Source organism: Sinocyclocheilus grahami, unplaced genomic scaffold (genome assembly GCF_001515645.1).
Source record: "Sinocyclocheilus grahami isolate Dianchi unplaced genomic scaffold, SAMN03320097.WGS_v1.1 scaffold126.1, whole genome shotgun sequence".
NCBI lineage: Eukaryota > Metazoa > Chordata > Actinopteri > Cypriniformes > Cyprinidae > Sinocyclocheilus > Sinocyclocheilus grahami.
Genome location: NW_015505305.1, coordinates 73,370 through 88,809, shown reverse-complemented (window position 1 = coordinate 88,809; position 15,440 = coordinate 73,370). Strand labels below are relative to the sequence as shown.

The following is a 15,440-nucleotide window of genomic DNA, read 5'->3' as shown; positions in this document are numbered from 1 at the left end:
GCCTGTTAGCTGTTTGTGCTCCATTTTGATGGAGTCCTAAAATTAAAACTTCATTTTTCATCTCAGGATACAAGACGGCAGCAAAGCAGCCAAGCATGGTTTTCCTTCCTCTCCATAAATACTTCTCGTCTGCATCGTTCCAGCGTCACCCTCTTCACACTGTACAGAGTGAAAAATTGTTTGGCTGTTGACTACTTTAAGGATGAATATCTTTGCGTATTTGATAATAGACTCATATTTGGTCACATCATCAGCTGGTTTAGAGCCTTAAGTCAGGATGTATCTGCTGTGATGAACTTCAGCCATTAGTTGGCTGCTGTAAACAATGGCAATCAATGTGAAATCCCCAAATACTGTATGTGTTCAAATATTATGTTTTCTCGAAGAGTTCTGTGGCTTGTTGAAATATGTACATCACCATGGTATGGCAATATTGTTCTCCACTGCTACTGACCAATGATAGTCTCCGTCTGTCTCTGATACAGATGCTTTTACAGAAACAAAGTGCACTATGGCAGGCTGATTTTAATTGCTTGTAAAGGAGCCAGACTTTTCAGACTTGTCATTATTGCTTTAGCCTGATGCCTCCCAGTGTGGCACATGACAGATCTGGGTTATCTGTAGGCTTTTCAGGTCCATGCATTTTCTGACTTCAACATTCGTTAAATACTTAGATTCTCTTTTAAACGTGTGAAGTTTTCTTTTCCATCTGTGCAAGTCCTTGATTAAACTTGCATCACGTTTCATAAAGAAGTAAATCTTGAAGAAAGAAAAAAAAACTGCTGGTTGAGGATTGGTAACAATAACTTTTATTTGGTGCTGCGTTGTGTCTGGTATTCAGTCTCTTTTTTATTTTAATGTTGATGTTTTTGCAGGAATTGATCGAGAGAACATTGCAGAAATGCTGCGAGTCCACATAAGCAAATGGCATTTGACATATTAAGCCTTATTTAGTCTCTTTTCTGACAAGCTAATGATTGTTATGGAAGCCCGTTTTTGGGATAATTTTTTTAAAATATATTTTTAATGGTAATTGTGACTTTTTCTTTTACAATTTGGACTTTTCGCTTGCAATTCCGAGTTTATATCTAAAAATTCTGACCTTTTTTTCAGAATTGTCATATAAACCCAGAATTGTGAGAGAAACATCGTAATTACTTTTTAAAATGTATTTGATTTATTTTGTGTCAGAAACCAAAAGTCAGATTTGCAAGAAAAAAAGAGATGTTAAAAAAGATATAAAAGATAAAAATGCTAGACTTGTGAGATATATTCATTCAGATTTCAGACGGGGAAACAAATCTGAGAATTCAGAATTTTGAGGTTATCTTGCATTTTCAGCTTGTTCTCTGAGTATTTTATGCATCTTGTGGCTATACTATTGAAACAGCTTGCACTTGTATCGATTTGTATCAATATATGTATCGATCTTTGAAGGGAGATATCAAAATGAATGTGTATTTTATGCCGTAAATGCTGCCTATTGAGCTTAACTTGTGTTAAACTTGAAATGGTCATTTAATGATCAGTTTTGTGAGAAAAAACAACCTATTTGTGAGATAAATATTAGGACTGGGTAAAAAATATTGATATCTCATTGATTCTCATTTTTACAAAACGATATTGATTCCTAAATCCCAAGAATCGATTAATCTAGCCTGTTTTGAGTTAATGGACAGAACATTGAAGGGTACTTCCCATCCAATAATTCACAATAAGCATTGTGCTTTGGTACTTTTCATATGAAACAAAGTCTAGGATTTCTAATTCTGTCCATTGTATTGCAGTATTTAAACAATAAATGCTGTTTTGTCGCTGTGGAGTGTGAGCTAATGTGGAGTGACAGATCGCTGTAGCGCCTCAGTTCAACAGACGCGGCAGCGCGAGGCACACGTGAACTAATCATCTCCTCCACATTAATACCAGTTTCAGCACAAAATAATCATGACTAAACATCCGAAGGTAAGTTAAAAGAAAGACTACAACTTTACAATCCGTATCCTGTCTCATGTAATCGCTCAATCAGTGTTTCAGCCGTGCAAAGACGCCAATATATAACGGCTTTGTAAACAATGTCACGTATGTAACGTCACATTTACCTCAGAAAAAACATATTTGGTGACCATAAACTCATTAGTCAGATAGAAAAATAAACTGTAGAGAGGAGCATTTTGCTTAATATATGGAACATATAACATATTCATTATAATGTTTACTGTTCTTAAATGTTTAATTTATGTTTGAATAAATCCAATTTTTATGACAGCCACCATTTAAATGTTTATATATATAAAAAAAAGAATTGAAGTAGAAATATTAATATGTAACTGTAACTTTATTATTGTAAAAATGTCATTAATTTGAACCTTCAATATTATAGTAATGTAGTACCAACTGACTCTCATGTATATTTTACAGCATTAGTTTAGATTTTTTTTCCTTGAGAAAATTTGGCATGTACTGTACCTGATATATATCCAAAATAATCGATATTGAATCGAATCGAATTTGTAATCGAATTGCAAGCTTGTGAATGAGAATCAAATCGAATCGTGAAATTTGTGTCAAAAACCAGCCCTAATATATATATATATATATAAATTATTTTTCTACTCCAAATATTTTCAGTGTAACACTAACATTATAGCTAATAATGTCCTCATAACAACGTTTACTCAGAGTACAGTTATGGGTATTTAGACCATGGGAACGCAGCGTTTCCTATAGAAAATAAGTGCCCCCCTTAATTGAACTGGCAGCAGAAGTCAATTAAAGTCTCTGAGTTAAAGGCCTCATTCTAATCAAGCATTCTGGAGCGAGTCCACTGAATCTAATTCCCATTCAGACATGAATGAGAGGATTTGTATCTTATTCAAGACTCCCAACGTTGGCAAGCAGAGAGTCATTGGGTTTTGGCTGAGTAAAGACATTTCTTTCTTGTTAGGACCCATTGGGGATAGATGTCAGCATTTACACTATGGATGTTATGGTAATGAGGTTAATATTGCATTTAGTTCGGTCTAGTGTATGTGTAACGTATGGATGTGCAGTCTTGTGGTAATTGTTATTGATTTAGCTGTGCTGTTTTACTGCAGTTGATACGATTATATTTGGTTGGCGTTAATTGTGTCTCATCTTTTATTCTGAATACAGCTGCTTTATTAGATTTGGTAGGGTAATGTATGTTTTATTGAAGGGCAACTTTGCTTGGAGGCCCTTGTAGCAGATAGTTATCCGAGCACTGCTAAATCTGTGATGTAACTAGGGTTTTTGAAATAGAGCAGCTGTAAAGAAGGGTGTAGAAGGTGTACCGATCCATCTAAGTGAATTAGAGTCCTCTAATTCTGTGTGGTGTCTTGATGGACCGTGGCCTGCTGTGATCCGAGCACAGACACACACACACACAGCCACACTCATCACGGTCAGTCAAGAGGATCAAGGCAGAGCGACACTCAGATGGTTTAGTGTGTCAGGCTTGACTGCTTTTATGGTGTCAAGTATTTACAGGGAAAGAATGGCACAAACAGCATTAATATACTGTTGCTGCACAAATGATCAAAATAAATCGTAATTTGTGATATGGCAAAGTGCGATTCATTAAACTGCGGAAAAATTATTCATTTCTGTAAATGTAATGTAAAATGAATAAATTAAGACATAAATATACATTACCATTTTAATATAAAATTGAAAAGTATATTAAGAATACAATAATGTTAATGATAACAAAAAGTAATAATAATAGACATTTCAAATACAATATTATTGGTAGTATTCATTGTAATAATATCATTAATATTATTAGGATTATTGTTAATAATTATAAACATTTAAAATGAATTATTATTATTATTTATTTATTTTATATTATTATTACTACTGATAAGATTGTATAATAAAAGTGTAAATAATATTCAATAAAGCATACTATTAAATAATATCAAATATTATTATTATTATTATATTAATGTAAAAATATATTAATTTTATAATGTATTCCATATAACAATATATTCAATCATATATTCATTGCATCAGTACTATTAATAATAATAATATTGTTACTACTAATAATAACCATTTCAAATATAAATAATGTTAAAAAAAATAAGATTTTTATTATATTAAGTAAAAGTATCTTAGTATTGAAGTTTTTTATCTATAATATTATTATCTTATTAGTAATAAATCTATTGAGAGGAATCTTCACTTGCTAGTTTTTGATTTTTTTTTGTCTTTTACTTCTTTTTGCCTTTATCTAAGCATAAAAAGTCAAGAAAATTATCATATTGCAGTTAAAATCACAATATTTAGCAAACAAATTGCAATATATATATATATATATATATATATATATATAATGCACCTCCATTGCCTCGTTTTGCAACCCAGCATGCATTAGTCTCTGGCCATGTGCTCGTCTGCACTTGCCAACAGGTTGCAATTAAAAGCCTTGTCACAGCTCTGCATGCTCCTCAATCATGCTGGTGGTTCTGGCTGCCTTGCTCTCTGGTGTCTGGCTCCGGCGCATCCATCTGAACAGAAGGTGTGTGACAGCATCTCGAGCTGAAATCTGCTAGGCCACAGAGTTCGTTGTGTGTTAAAGGCTCTTGGAAATGAAACTGCAAGCCATAAGGAGTGGAAATGATTTGTTGGTGTGATGAAGTGTGTTTGAGAGACAGGCTATTTCAAATATTGGCCTGCTGTAAAATAATCATCATTACACAACAGTTGACGCCGGTCCGTGCATTTGATTGGCTCTAAGAGAGTGTAACGACTTTCTGAAGAGGAATGATCTAAATTGTCGCACAGGGTTTATGCTTTGACGTAATTTTCTCTCAAATGTTGACAAAGCAACAGGACAAAAGAGAAACATTTCTATTGAATCACACCACCATTTCATTTCAAACGTATTCACATGGGTCCATTCGTTCCTTCTGCACTCGATTATATAAGTAGCTTTTGATTATTAGAACCGTTTCCCATTCAAACAAGTCAACATTTTCATTATTCAGATGCCAGACTCATGCATTATTTAAAGCGAAAAATCTGTATAAACAAGCAGATTTCATTTTGTCAGCTGAGAACTTTCTCCCATCCTTCGCTTTTGAGATGCGTGGTCTCAAGCGTAAGTTCATAAGAGGCCATTTTTCCCCATACGCATGATCTCTAGACATCTTCATGGGGTTCACATAGAGGCCTTTCTCTAAACCCCTCCGCAGAACTTGCAATACGTGTAGAATATGCCATCTCACTATTTCTGAAGAAAAGCCTCATTATTTTATGAGGTTGGTACAGCATACTGTCGGCATAATCCTACTTATCACATGAAACAAGTAAGCTGAAGAAAGGGTTTTGTCTTAGAAGGATTGCTATGTGATTAGTGATTGGAATTATAAGTTGTTGAATGATTCCAGCTACTATTCTGATTCCTTAAAGGGATAGTTTATCCAAAAATGTATATTCTGTCATCATTTAATCATGTCGTTCCAAACACAAAAGAAGATATTTTGAAGAATGTTTGTAAACAAATAGTTGACGGTAGCCATTGACTTCCATAGTACGAAAAAAAAATACTATGGAAGTCAATGGGGCAAACTTTGATGAGTATATGAATCAGAAAATGTTTGGTGAGTATTTGAAGAACCACTATAGATGACTCAGTGATTCGTTGGATTGTTTCGGACTGATAACGTAGGTGTTTGAGACTGTTTTGTGGATCTTGACAGACTTGACTGAATCATTAAAAAGAACCGGCTTGTTTGTGATTCATACTGAACCTGCAGTATGTTCATAGTTGCATATGTCATGATATTATTTTGCTGTGGCGCTATAGATTTATGTGAAAAGCAGGGACGCACAATAATTAAAACGTTGTCAATCGCACACTGGATGCGTCAGTCTGTACTTGCATTCTCAGATTAAATGCGGCAATCCAAAACAGTGAATATAGTCACCATTCAGGCAAAAGTTTGCTTCAAGAATGACCACACTGCTGACGTGATCTTATTGATATCACACCCTCAGCACATGTGAGTTACCCGCTTATCGGCAAGGCATATCGGCATACTTTTTATATTGGGCCGATGTTTATATTTTAAGCCTTTATCGGCCATTTCTGATAACGTTCCGATAATATTGTGCATCACTAGTGAAAAGCATCAAGTATTTACAATATAGCAGTACCATATTGGTTATCAGTTGATATTAGAGGTTTTTATTATTACGTAGTGTTGAGTGGTTAGTTGTGTATTCCCCTATTTTTACATGTAGATTACCTAGACTTTTAGATTACATTTAATAATTTAATAACACTGTTAAATGTATATTTAACAAATCTTAAAATGAATATAAATTTTTCATACTGTACTGTACATTATTATGTTGAGATGCTCACTTGAAGCATTTAAAACAATTGATTTTTTTTTACAAAATAGTATACAATTTTATTAATGTAATACTTTTATTCGGCAAGTATGCATTAAATTGATCAAAAGTGACTGTAAAGACGTTTACATTGCTACAGAATTTCCACAAAAATATTAAAAAGCACACCTGTTTTCAACATTGATAATATGTTTCTGGAGCAGCAAATCAGCACATTCGAATGATTTCTGAAGGATCATGTGACACTGAAGATTGGAGTAATGGCTGATGGAAATTTTGCTTTACCTTCATAGGAATAAATTACATTTTAAAATGTATTAAAATAGAAAAACGTTATTAAATTGTAAAAATATTTCTTAGTATTATAGTTTGTTGTGTTTATATTTGATCAAATAAATGCAGCCTTGATATAAGCATAAGAGACATCTAGCCTAATTCTCACTTAATTTATTTTGACAAAAGAGTATACAATTTTAAAGGGGACATCGGATGCCAATTTTCCATAAGTTGGTATGATTCTTTACGGTCTTCATGAATTGTCTATAACATACTTTGGTTAAAATTCCTCAATGATCATTTAAAACAACACCCTGTTTACCTTGTCAATGAACAGCTCTATTCAGCGACCCGTTTCGGTGCATGTCTCTTTAAATGCTAATGAGCTCTGCTTACCCCGCCCCTCTCTTCCATGGAAGAGGAAAGGCGATTTGCAAATAATCATAAAAAAATATAAAGTGTGAGATTTACTTCTTCTGGAGGTGCAGCTGGATCACAAACAGTGGGTACTGATCCATCCTTGAGTTTGAACTTTTTGGCAAAATCTGCCTTGAATTGTCCCATGTTCAGAAAGCAGTCTGGAGTAAAATGATTTGCACAGACATAAACAAATTTAGGTGTCTTCGGTGGTGCATTACCATCAAAAACAAAACTAATCCACTATGTCCTCAGTGGCTCTGATGTCAGGAGAAAATGAAGACATGTTCACTTTTACATCCAACTAGAGGTCTACACGGAGGACTCGAGGACCCAGGACCCAGGACCCGACCCGGGATCCGTACGGGTTCGGGGCTATATTTTAAATGGTCAGCCGGGTCCGGGTCGGGTCCCAATCTATTACTTCGGGTCCCGGGTCTGTTTAACATTGTGTGTAATACCCGAGTCGATCGGACTCGGAGAACACCCGGCCGTTATCGGAGTCAGTCAGCGCTTTCGACTTGTAAAATTAGGATGAGAAAGTGTGAGTCGGTAATTTGAAATAAAGTGAAGAAACAAAACACGAGCGACGACATCAGAAGCAGGGTGAGCGGAGTTAATGCACACGCACGGTGATAATGGATACCTTCATGAGTGATGCAAGTTATTATTGATTTTTTTTTTTTATAATACTATGAATGAACCATCTTGTTATATCTAAAATGTTTGCTCAGACTCGGCTCAGAGAGCACAGAGATGATAGCAAATAAGTAAAGCTAACGTCAGCAGCCATGGCACTGGACGAGCAATCGTTATTATAATCCAAATGGGCAAACAGTCTAAATTATTATGCAAGTTGACCCGAGTTACAAAAAATGCGAAACTGCAAAGTCGCATTTGTCATCCGTCACCGTGACAGCAAGTGGACTTTTGAAACTAAAATAATGAGTGGATTACCCATTTCAATTGGCAAGAGAGGAATAACATGGATGGAACTTTTTTGGCAAAGAGGATTGTGTGCATCACAGTAAGGCACAAGGGAGAAGGCTTCTTACATTAGGTAAGACAAAAAGTAAAATTTTCGCAACTTGTTTATCGACTTGTTAATAGCAATTTGCTGTGGAATATGTGCCGATCGGGTCCAGTTGGGTCTGTGTCTTCCCGGCCGGGTTCGGGTCCATCTTTCAAATAATTGACGGTCCGCGTCGGTTCCGGGTAGTACATTTTTGACATTTCTCGGTTCTGCACAGGCCCGGGTCCAACTTTAGAAAATAGACGGGTCCCGGTCGGTTCAGTGTAGCACGAATTTTTGGACCCGTGTAGACCTCTACATCCAACTAAACACCTGGATTGCTTATGAGACATTGTTGTCACTACAGCTACTCGAGCACAGAGAAAATGGCAGACAGCATACAACTGGCTGAGGGCGGAAATATGCTAATACTGGACAGTCCGTTAGCTGTCGTGGGTGGGGCTTGAGCAATATGTCATATTGCTCAGAAAATCAAAATGGCTTAATTATAGAGACTGTTTAGGTTTTTTAGGGATTTAAAAAAAAAAAAGGAGTGAATGGATTTTTTTATCATTGTAGGGTGGTTGTGTACACATTTAAATGCAAACACCATGTAAAAGTGAATTTTGTATCCGATGTCCCCTTTAATATCTGTCATTTATTAATTACTGGCCACTACATGAAAACAATTAATAACTTTAAATATCAGTGGCATCACTATAAAGAATATTTTAGTACAGTATCACATTAGAAGATGAACAATTAACAGAACAATTACCAGAACCGAACATCATAAAAATTAATTGTTTCTGTTTTTCTGTTATTAAAAGTGGAGAACAACAAAAACCAACTCTCAATTCCCACAATTCACATATGATGTTTTATTCACTTGCTCCTAGATTCACTGCACACATGAAAAAGGTGTTATTCACGGCCTCAGTGTATCTTTGTGTATTTTAAAGCATAGATAAGTGTTCTCATGCATAATCAAACGGGACACTCCTGCTACATCGTCTTCTGTGACCATGCAGGTTCTTCTGCATTCAGAAAATGTATTTAATTTATTTATTTATGAATACATTTATCTTTATTCAGAAATGGCCCAGACGTCTTCTTTCTGTTTATAGTTTATAGCTCAATCCCCTTGGTCTTTGAACAAGGACACTTGCTGTAAATATCTCCCATCACTCCAATGTCACCCCAGTCGTTTCCACTTTTTTAGGTATATATTCCCAATGCCTGCTGTTCAATGCAGCCGTAGGATAGACTGGCTGAATAAATGGCCATGATTGTCTGATGATGGGTGACAGCGGTGGGCAGCAAAATAGTTTTCCATAGGGGTAGGACGTTTTGCTGGTAAACACACAGAGTTTTTTCCATGACGCCTAGTGCAACGATCTACTGCTGATAAATAGACTTTTTTCGATGCAGGAAACCCTCTAACAGTTTGTCAGAGGATCATGGGTCACAGCATGCTATGCCTGAAGGCATCTATACAGTAGATGGGCAATCAACCGGAGCAGAGCTGATTTTAGCCAACCTCATCCCTATTCTCTCTTTCTCTCTTTTTTCCCCCCATCCTCTGTCCCAGCCAGGCACCGGCAGCATCGATCACAGTCCAGGAAATTCAATATTCTGCACCAGTCTCATTCCCACCATGTGCCTGTACGACGTCATTTGTATTCATTCTCAGTATAAATAGGAAATCTTTATAATAATGATGGTCTAAAGGGTGGGAAGCGTTATCCCAGTTAACCTTTGATCCGAGATCCGAGATCTGGGAGAGCGGGAAAATACATCTGCATTCTTGTGAAGTGGCACCCTCAGTTCACCCCAGCCTGCTGTAGTTTCCTGCCAGCGATGTTGGGTTGTTATGAGACGAGAGATGTTGGGGCTTCGCAATTATTCTCTTACATCTCAATTCTACTATATCAGGCAGAGAGAAAAAAGCATTAAAGCTTGAATCACAAACTATGCATCATACAGTATTTACACTGTAAAAGTAAACTTAGAAAATGAAGGTAATTGTTTGCATGGCTTTTGAGTTTAAATGGCTTGACGAAACTTAACATGTGAAGTTGATATTACTTATTATATCTGCCTTTTTTTATTTGTAAATATAAGAGTCTATGAAAATTGTTCCCTTTATTTACAAGTTTGTATATGGTTTGTTTTCTATGAGAAAATGTCATGGGGATTGAAGTGTTCAAATCTATTAACAATATCACATGAATACTCGTGAGGCAATAAATACCTTAAAATGACACACACAGACCTCAACACATCTGAAAGATCATTTTAATATAGGAACAAACTCTTGATGTCACAAGACCAGTTGCTAAATGTTAACATCATGAACAACAATGAAAAGAAAACTAGCAACCATAGAAATGCAACAATATAAATTATTTATGCCCCATTGCATGCCGTGAAGAGAGTAGATGAGACTAAACACAAAACTAGCAGACTTATTTAAACTTAAAAAAAAAAAAAAATCTAATGTTACTCAACTCGCCTGTGCTTGTTTGTTCAACTTCAAATATGACAGTTTATTATAATTTAAAAGAAATGAGAAAAATAATTTTATGCAGCAAGGATGTATTATTTTTTTCAGCAGGATTTACTTCAGTTGCTATGTACAGTACGCATTACATTCATAGTGTGTGAAATATGATTGTGAGAGTGACTCCAATTGTTATTTTTCTTATTTGCAGTTCAGCCGATGAGCAGTATCGCTGGAATACCCAAGGTAAATGTCATATTTTTGTAATGATTTTTGAAAATGTGTTATCAGGCTTTTTTTTGTGTGTGGAGAATTCATAACTACACTGAATTAGTTGTGCTACAGCATGCAGGATCATTGCATCATCTTTATGAATTTTCTGTATTCGAAAACTTAAAAATGTGTTGTATGCACATTATTGGTCTTGATAGAAGAATGAGATCAGTTTTAAATATATAGATTGCAATATACAGGTTTTAAAGTAGCATTTTATAGTATATGCTATTAATTATGATTCATTTAAAAATTCATTGTTGACTATTTTCATTTCCCATTTTTATCAGTTTTATTTATTCGATTTGTTGTTGCAGTTCTAGTGTGCTTACTGTAATTATCTTTAACCCAACACATAGAGGCTGTGTCACTTTCATATGTGTCTAAAGAGTGATGAATCCCAGCTTAGCATCCTGCTCTCTGGCCGTATGGGTGCTGCTCCAGTTGAGAGGTTAATCTTATGTCTTAGGGAGCTTGTGTAACCCTTTATCCCTTGGCGAAGTACACCACACTGGCCTTGGAAGAGTTGGCAGTCAGTTCTGACACAGAGCAAGCAGCACGCCGATTAACAGGGTCATCCAAACAGCCAATCATTTTGATTCTCAGCCTGTTTGAATGCTTAGTGAGCAGGTGATGGGAAAAGGTCAGGAGGCTTCAGGAAGTATTTGTTGTGTACGAGTGATTAACCTCCTCCCTGTTTATTCCAGATGGACAGAAAGACATTGAGGAGGAACTAAACACAGGTCTGGAACTGGTGGACTCGTGTATCCGCTCCCTACAGGAATCTGGGATCTTGGATCATCAAGAATACACCACAGCTGACAGTGAGTATAGCCATCACAATTGCTTATTTAAAGGGGTCATATGATGTTGCTAAAAATAACATTATTTTGTGTATTTGGTGTAATGAAATGTGTTTATGCGGTTTAAAAAATACATTTTTTTCCACATGCTCTACATTATTGTTTCTCCTCTATGCCCCGCCTTCTGAAACGTGTAGATTTTTACAAAGCTCATCGGTCTGAAAAGCGAGGTGTGCTCTGATTGGCCAGCTATCCAGTGCGTTGTGATTGGCCGAATACCTCAAGCATGTGACGGAAATGTTATGCGACGAGACAAAAACATTAAAAGCCATTATAAACGAGGCATTTGTTGCATCCAGGGGGGACATAATTACGGATTATAATGCCTTATACTGTCTTTTTACGCGTTGCATCGTGCCACGTAAACATAAAACCATGTCTGCAATTGTGATCGGAGAAATGACAAACAACAAGCGCTACTCTACACTGCTCAAAACTCGCGTTTGAATCGTCAGTGGCAAATCCTTTAAATTTGAAAACTTACTTACAGTCTGTGAGTCAGAACAGCCGCCATTGTAGTCTACTCTCCCAGGATCAGGAAACAGTCCTCCATAAAATGTGCTGCACACATCTGAATATTTGGGTTGAAGTGTTCTGGAACAGTATTGTAAATACAACTTAACCACTGATTTCTAGTCGTGTCCTCTTTCGGAAGGCCAAACAAAGTAGTTTTGATTTCACAACGAAACACACAGCATCACACACAGCGGGCTAGAGTGAGTGGCGGCCGGCGGCCTTGAGAATGGTGCGACAGGCGGGCTTGCGGCAACCACATGTGACGACCCCGGGCTGGACTCCGCTTCGTCCACGGTGAAAGCCGATCCGGCGATCCACAGCACTAAGTGGATGTATTCCCTCAGCGACCAGCACGGATCAGCTCCAGGCATGACGAAGCAGATATCGTCCTCTTTTGGAAGACAAAACAAAGTAGTTTCGCTTTCACAACGAAACACACAGCGCCTTCACTACATGGCGGCGGCAACAATACTACTGCGAGAATAAAAGTTTCGCCTTGTTTCTTTGCGTGAACATTTGGGCGGCGTTATGCAAATCTTCCCACATAGTGACGTAGACATGTGGGGGCGTGTTAGAACGAGCCGTTTTAGGTAGGCGTGATTGACTCTTAACTTTTATAAAGAATATCTCTTTGGATTTGAGACTTTAGTCTTTGCAACTTTACAGATCTTTATGCACTAAGAGCTTGTAACACTTCAAAGAGAAAGGAACAATTGAAATCGCATCATATGACCCCTTTAACTGTTTTGTTTTTTTTGGAGTGCCTGAGTTTGCTTTATGTTGGTGTGTTGTCCATTAAAGAAACAAAAGCCTAATCCTACCAATTAGCGAAGAGATTTTTGGTTTCAAAAATCAACCATTGGTTTCAACTTGACAACCTGGTTGATGTCTATGTTCATTTGAAAGGAGCGCATTTACTGTCAATCAACAGGCCAGCACATACTGTATATGAGAGGGTGGGTTTTTGAAAAAGGTGGTGTGTCTATTCAGTGGATGGGTTCCTAAACAGCAGCTGTAATATTGACAATGCATTTGGTAACAGGCGCATCAAGGAATTTAGTGCTAGTTATTGCAAAAATATGAAAGTATTTCCAGACAAAGCCTTTAGGCAAAAAAGGGGAATGTTGACTCTGTACACAATTACAGAACATTTCTAATCTCAAAAATGGCACAGTTGTTCTAATTATGTTTGAAAAAATGTATTTGTTCTTTCCTCTTACAAGGTGCACTAATATATTTAGAATATGTTGCTTGAAAATTGTGAAAGGAATAATAATATTTTTCTGCAAACATGCATTTTGGAAGTTTTCCATTTATTGAGCAATCTAATGTACTGATCTAATGTATTTTATGTGCAAAAACATCTAATATGCAAAATAATATATAATTATATGATATAATTTTATAATTTAATACTTGTAAATTACTGAATTACAAGATAGCTGAATAATGTGCAGAAATTTTAACCATATCTCCTTGACACATTGAAAGTCAGGAAACTGCATTTTTCACATCTATAGCTTTAAAAGGCAACCATTTGTCTCACTTTGTATCTGCATTTTGAACGTAACTGAGAACATCTGTCAAGATTAATGTTATGTACATTGCTTATGTTCTGATAATTAAGCTGCCTGTTATGTTGAGCATTGCACCTAAAGCGTTTTATGTAGGGATGGTAATAACTTTTATTTTTGTCATTTTTGTGAAACTACATCTGGCTGCATGCCATGTTAAATTAAGACAGCAGAACTGGAAGATGTGTGCCAGGACAAACAGAAGTTGGTTGTTATAAATATACTTAGAATTGTGGTCTGTTGTGGGCAAATAAATATCCATTGTATGCAAATAATACCCGATAAAGAGATAATTCACCCAAAAAATGAAAAGTCTGACAACTACTCACCCTCATGTAGTTCCAAACCTGTTTGACTTCATTTCTTTTGCGGAACACAGGAGAATATATTATACAATGGAAATCCAATATTGTTTGTACCCCAACATTCTTCAAAATATATCCTTTTTCAGAAGAAAGAAATGTACTGTAAATAGTGAGAGTGAGTAAATGATGAAAGAAGTTGACTTTTTTTTGGTGAATTCTTATGCATATTTGGCCTTCCCTGACAGTAAAATGTAGCATGTGACAATTTTCCAGGTTTTAGTGAAAAAAACTATTCAAATGTAGTTTGTTTCCAGGCATGAATAATAATAATATTGCCAACAACTTGACACAACACATTACTTATTCTAATGCTGAATTTTAAGTTGTTATAATTATTTGCAGCAATCATTTTGTACAGTGTAGGATTTACTTCTTAAACAACTTTCACTCAGAAATTGCTAGTAAATTTCACTAATATCTACAAAGAAACAGCAAGTAACAAATTACGTGAAATTTTGAAATCAAGAAAGACTGAAGTAGTGTTTTATTTACAACTTTGAAAAATTATTTTAGATTAGATTTAAATTATTAGTTTGTCCAGTACAATCTGAGTATCGTCCTGACTTTTCAGCATGTTTTTGGAGTGTTTTTTTATGATTAAAAATAAGATGATAGATGATGATGATGTACGTTATGTGCAGGATTGACTAGAATTCATAAATCTCTGAATGTCAGCATGTTTTTTCTGTGATAAAGTGAAAATGTATCACCCTTTCCTGCATTTCACCTTTTCTTTTCTCTTCTTTTTTCTTTTGTTCTTTTTGGCAAAGATTAAGAATAAAAAGGCTTAAACATCTGTTTTATGGAGGATATATTACTTCACCGAAAACTGTCTTAATCGCCTCCCAGAAAGTTGCATGTCATTAATCTTTTTTCAGAGTTCAAAGTGCTTTTAAATAACTTATTGACTTTGCGCTTTATGTTAAGGTCGGTGACAAGAGAAAAATGCCACAGGTTTTTGTAATCCAATTCCAGCTTCAAAGTCGAAATAATCAAAACAGATAATGCCTCGGCTGAATAGACATCCCTACCACAAGATTCTCTGGGCTTCAGGCATTAGAATAGCACAGTCGAACATAACAGTCCATGAATTATGTATTGAAACTAAGTATATTTACTATAACGGGCTGAAATTACAGTGAGCTCTAACGTTTCGCTAAGGACAGAGTGGCTTTCAATAATTTATCTGATAGTGGGGTGAGTCGAGATAAAGTAGCTGGAGCGCTGTGGAGGTGTCTGATGTGGACACGCTTT

The 15,440-nt window shown here is 36.0% G+C and overlaps 1 protein-coding gene across 1 annotated transcript in view; it reads left to right on the top strand.

Moving 5' to 3' along the window:
- Positions 1-15,440, top strand: part of LOC107590286 (catenin delta-2-like) — a gene marked incomplete at its 3' end in the record, with an annotated part of 211,179 nt that overhangs the window by 151,929 nt on the left and 43,810 nt on the right. Inside the window, exons 4-5 of the mRNA XM_016278997.1 lie at positions 10,807-10,841; positions 11,576-11,692. Of these exons, the coding sequence (XP_016134483.1) occupies positions 10,807-10,841; positions 11,576-11,692 (152 nt within the window). The remainder of the gene's footprint in view (positions 1-10,806; positions 10,842-11,575; positions 11,693-15,440) is intronic.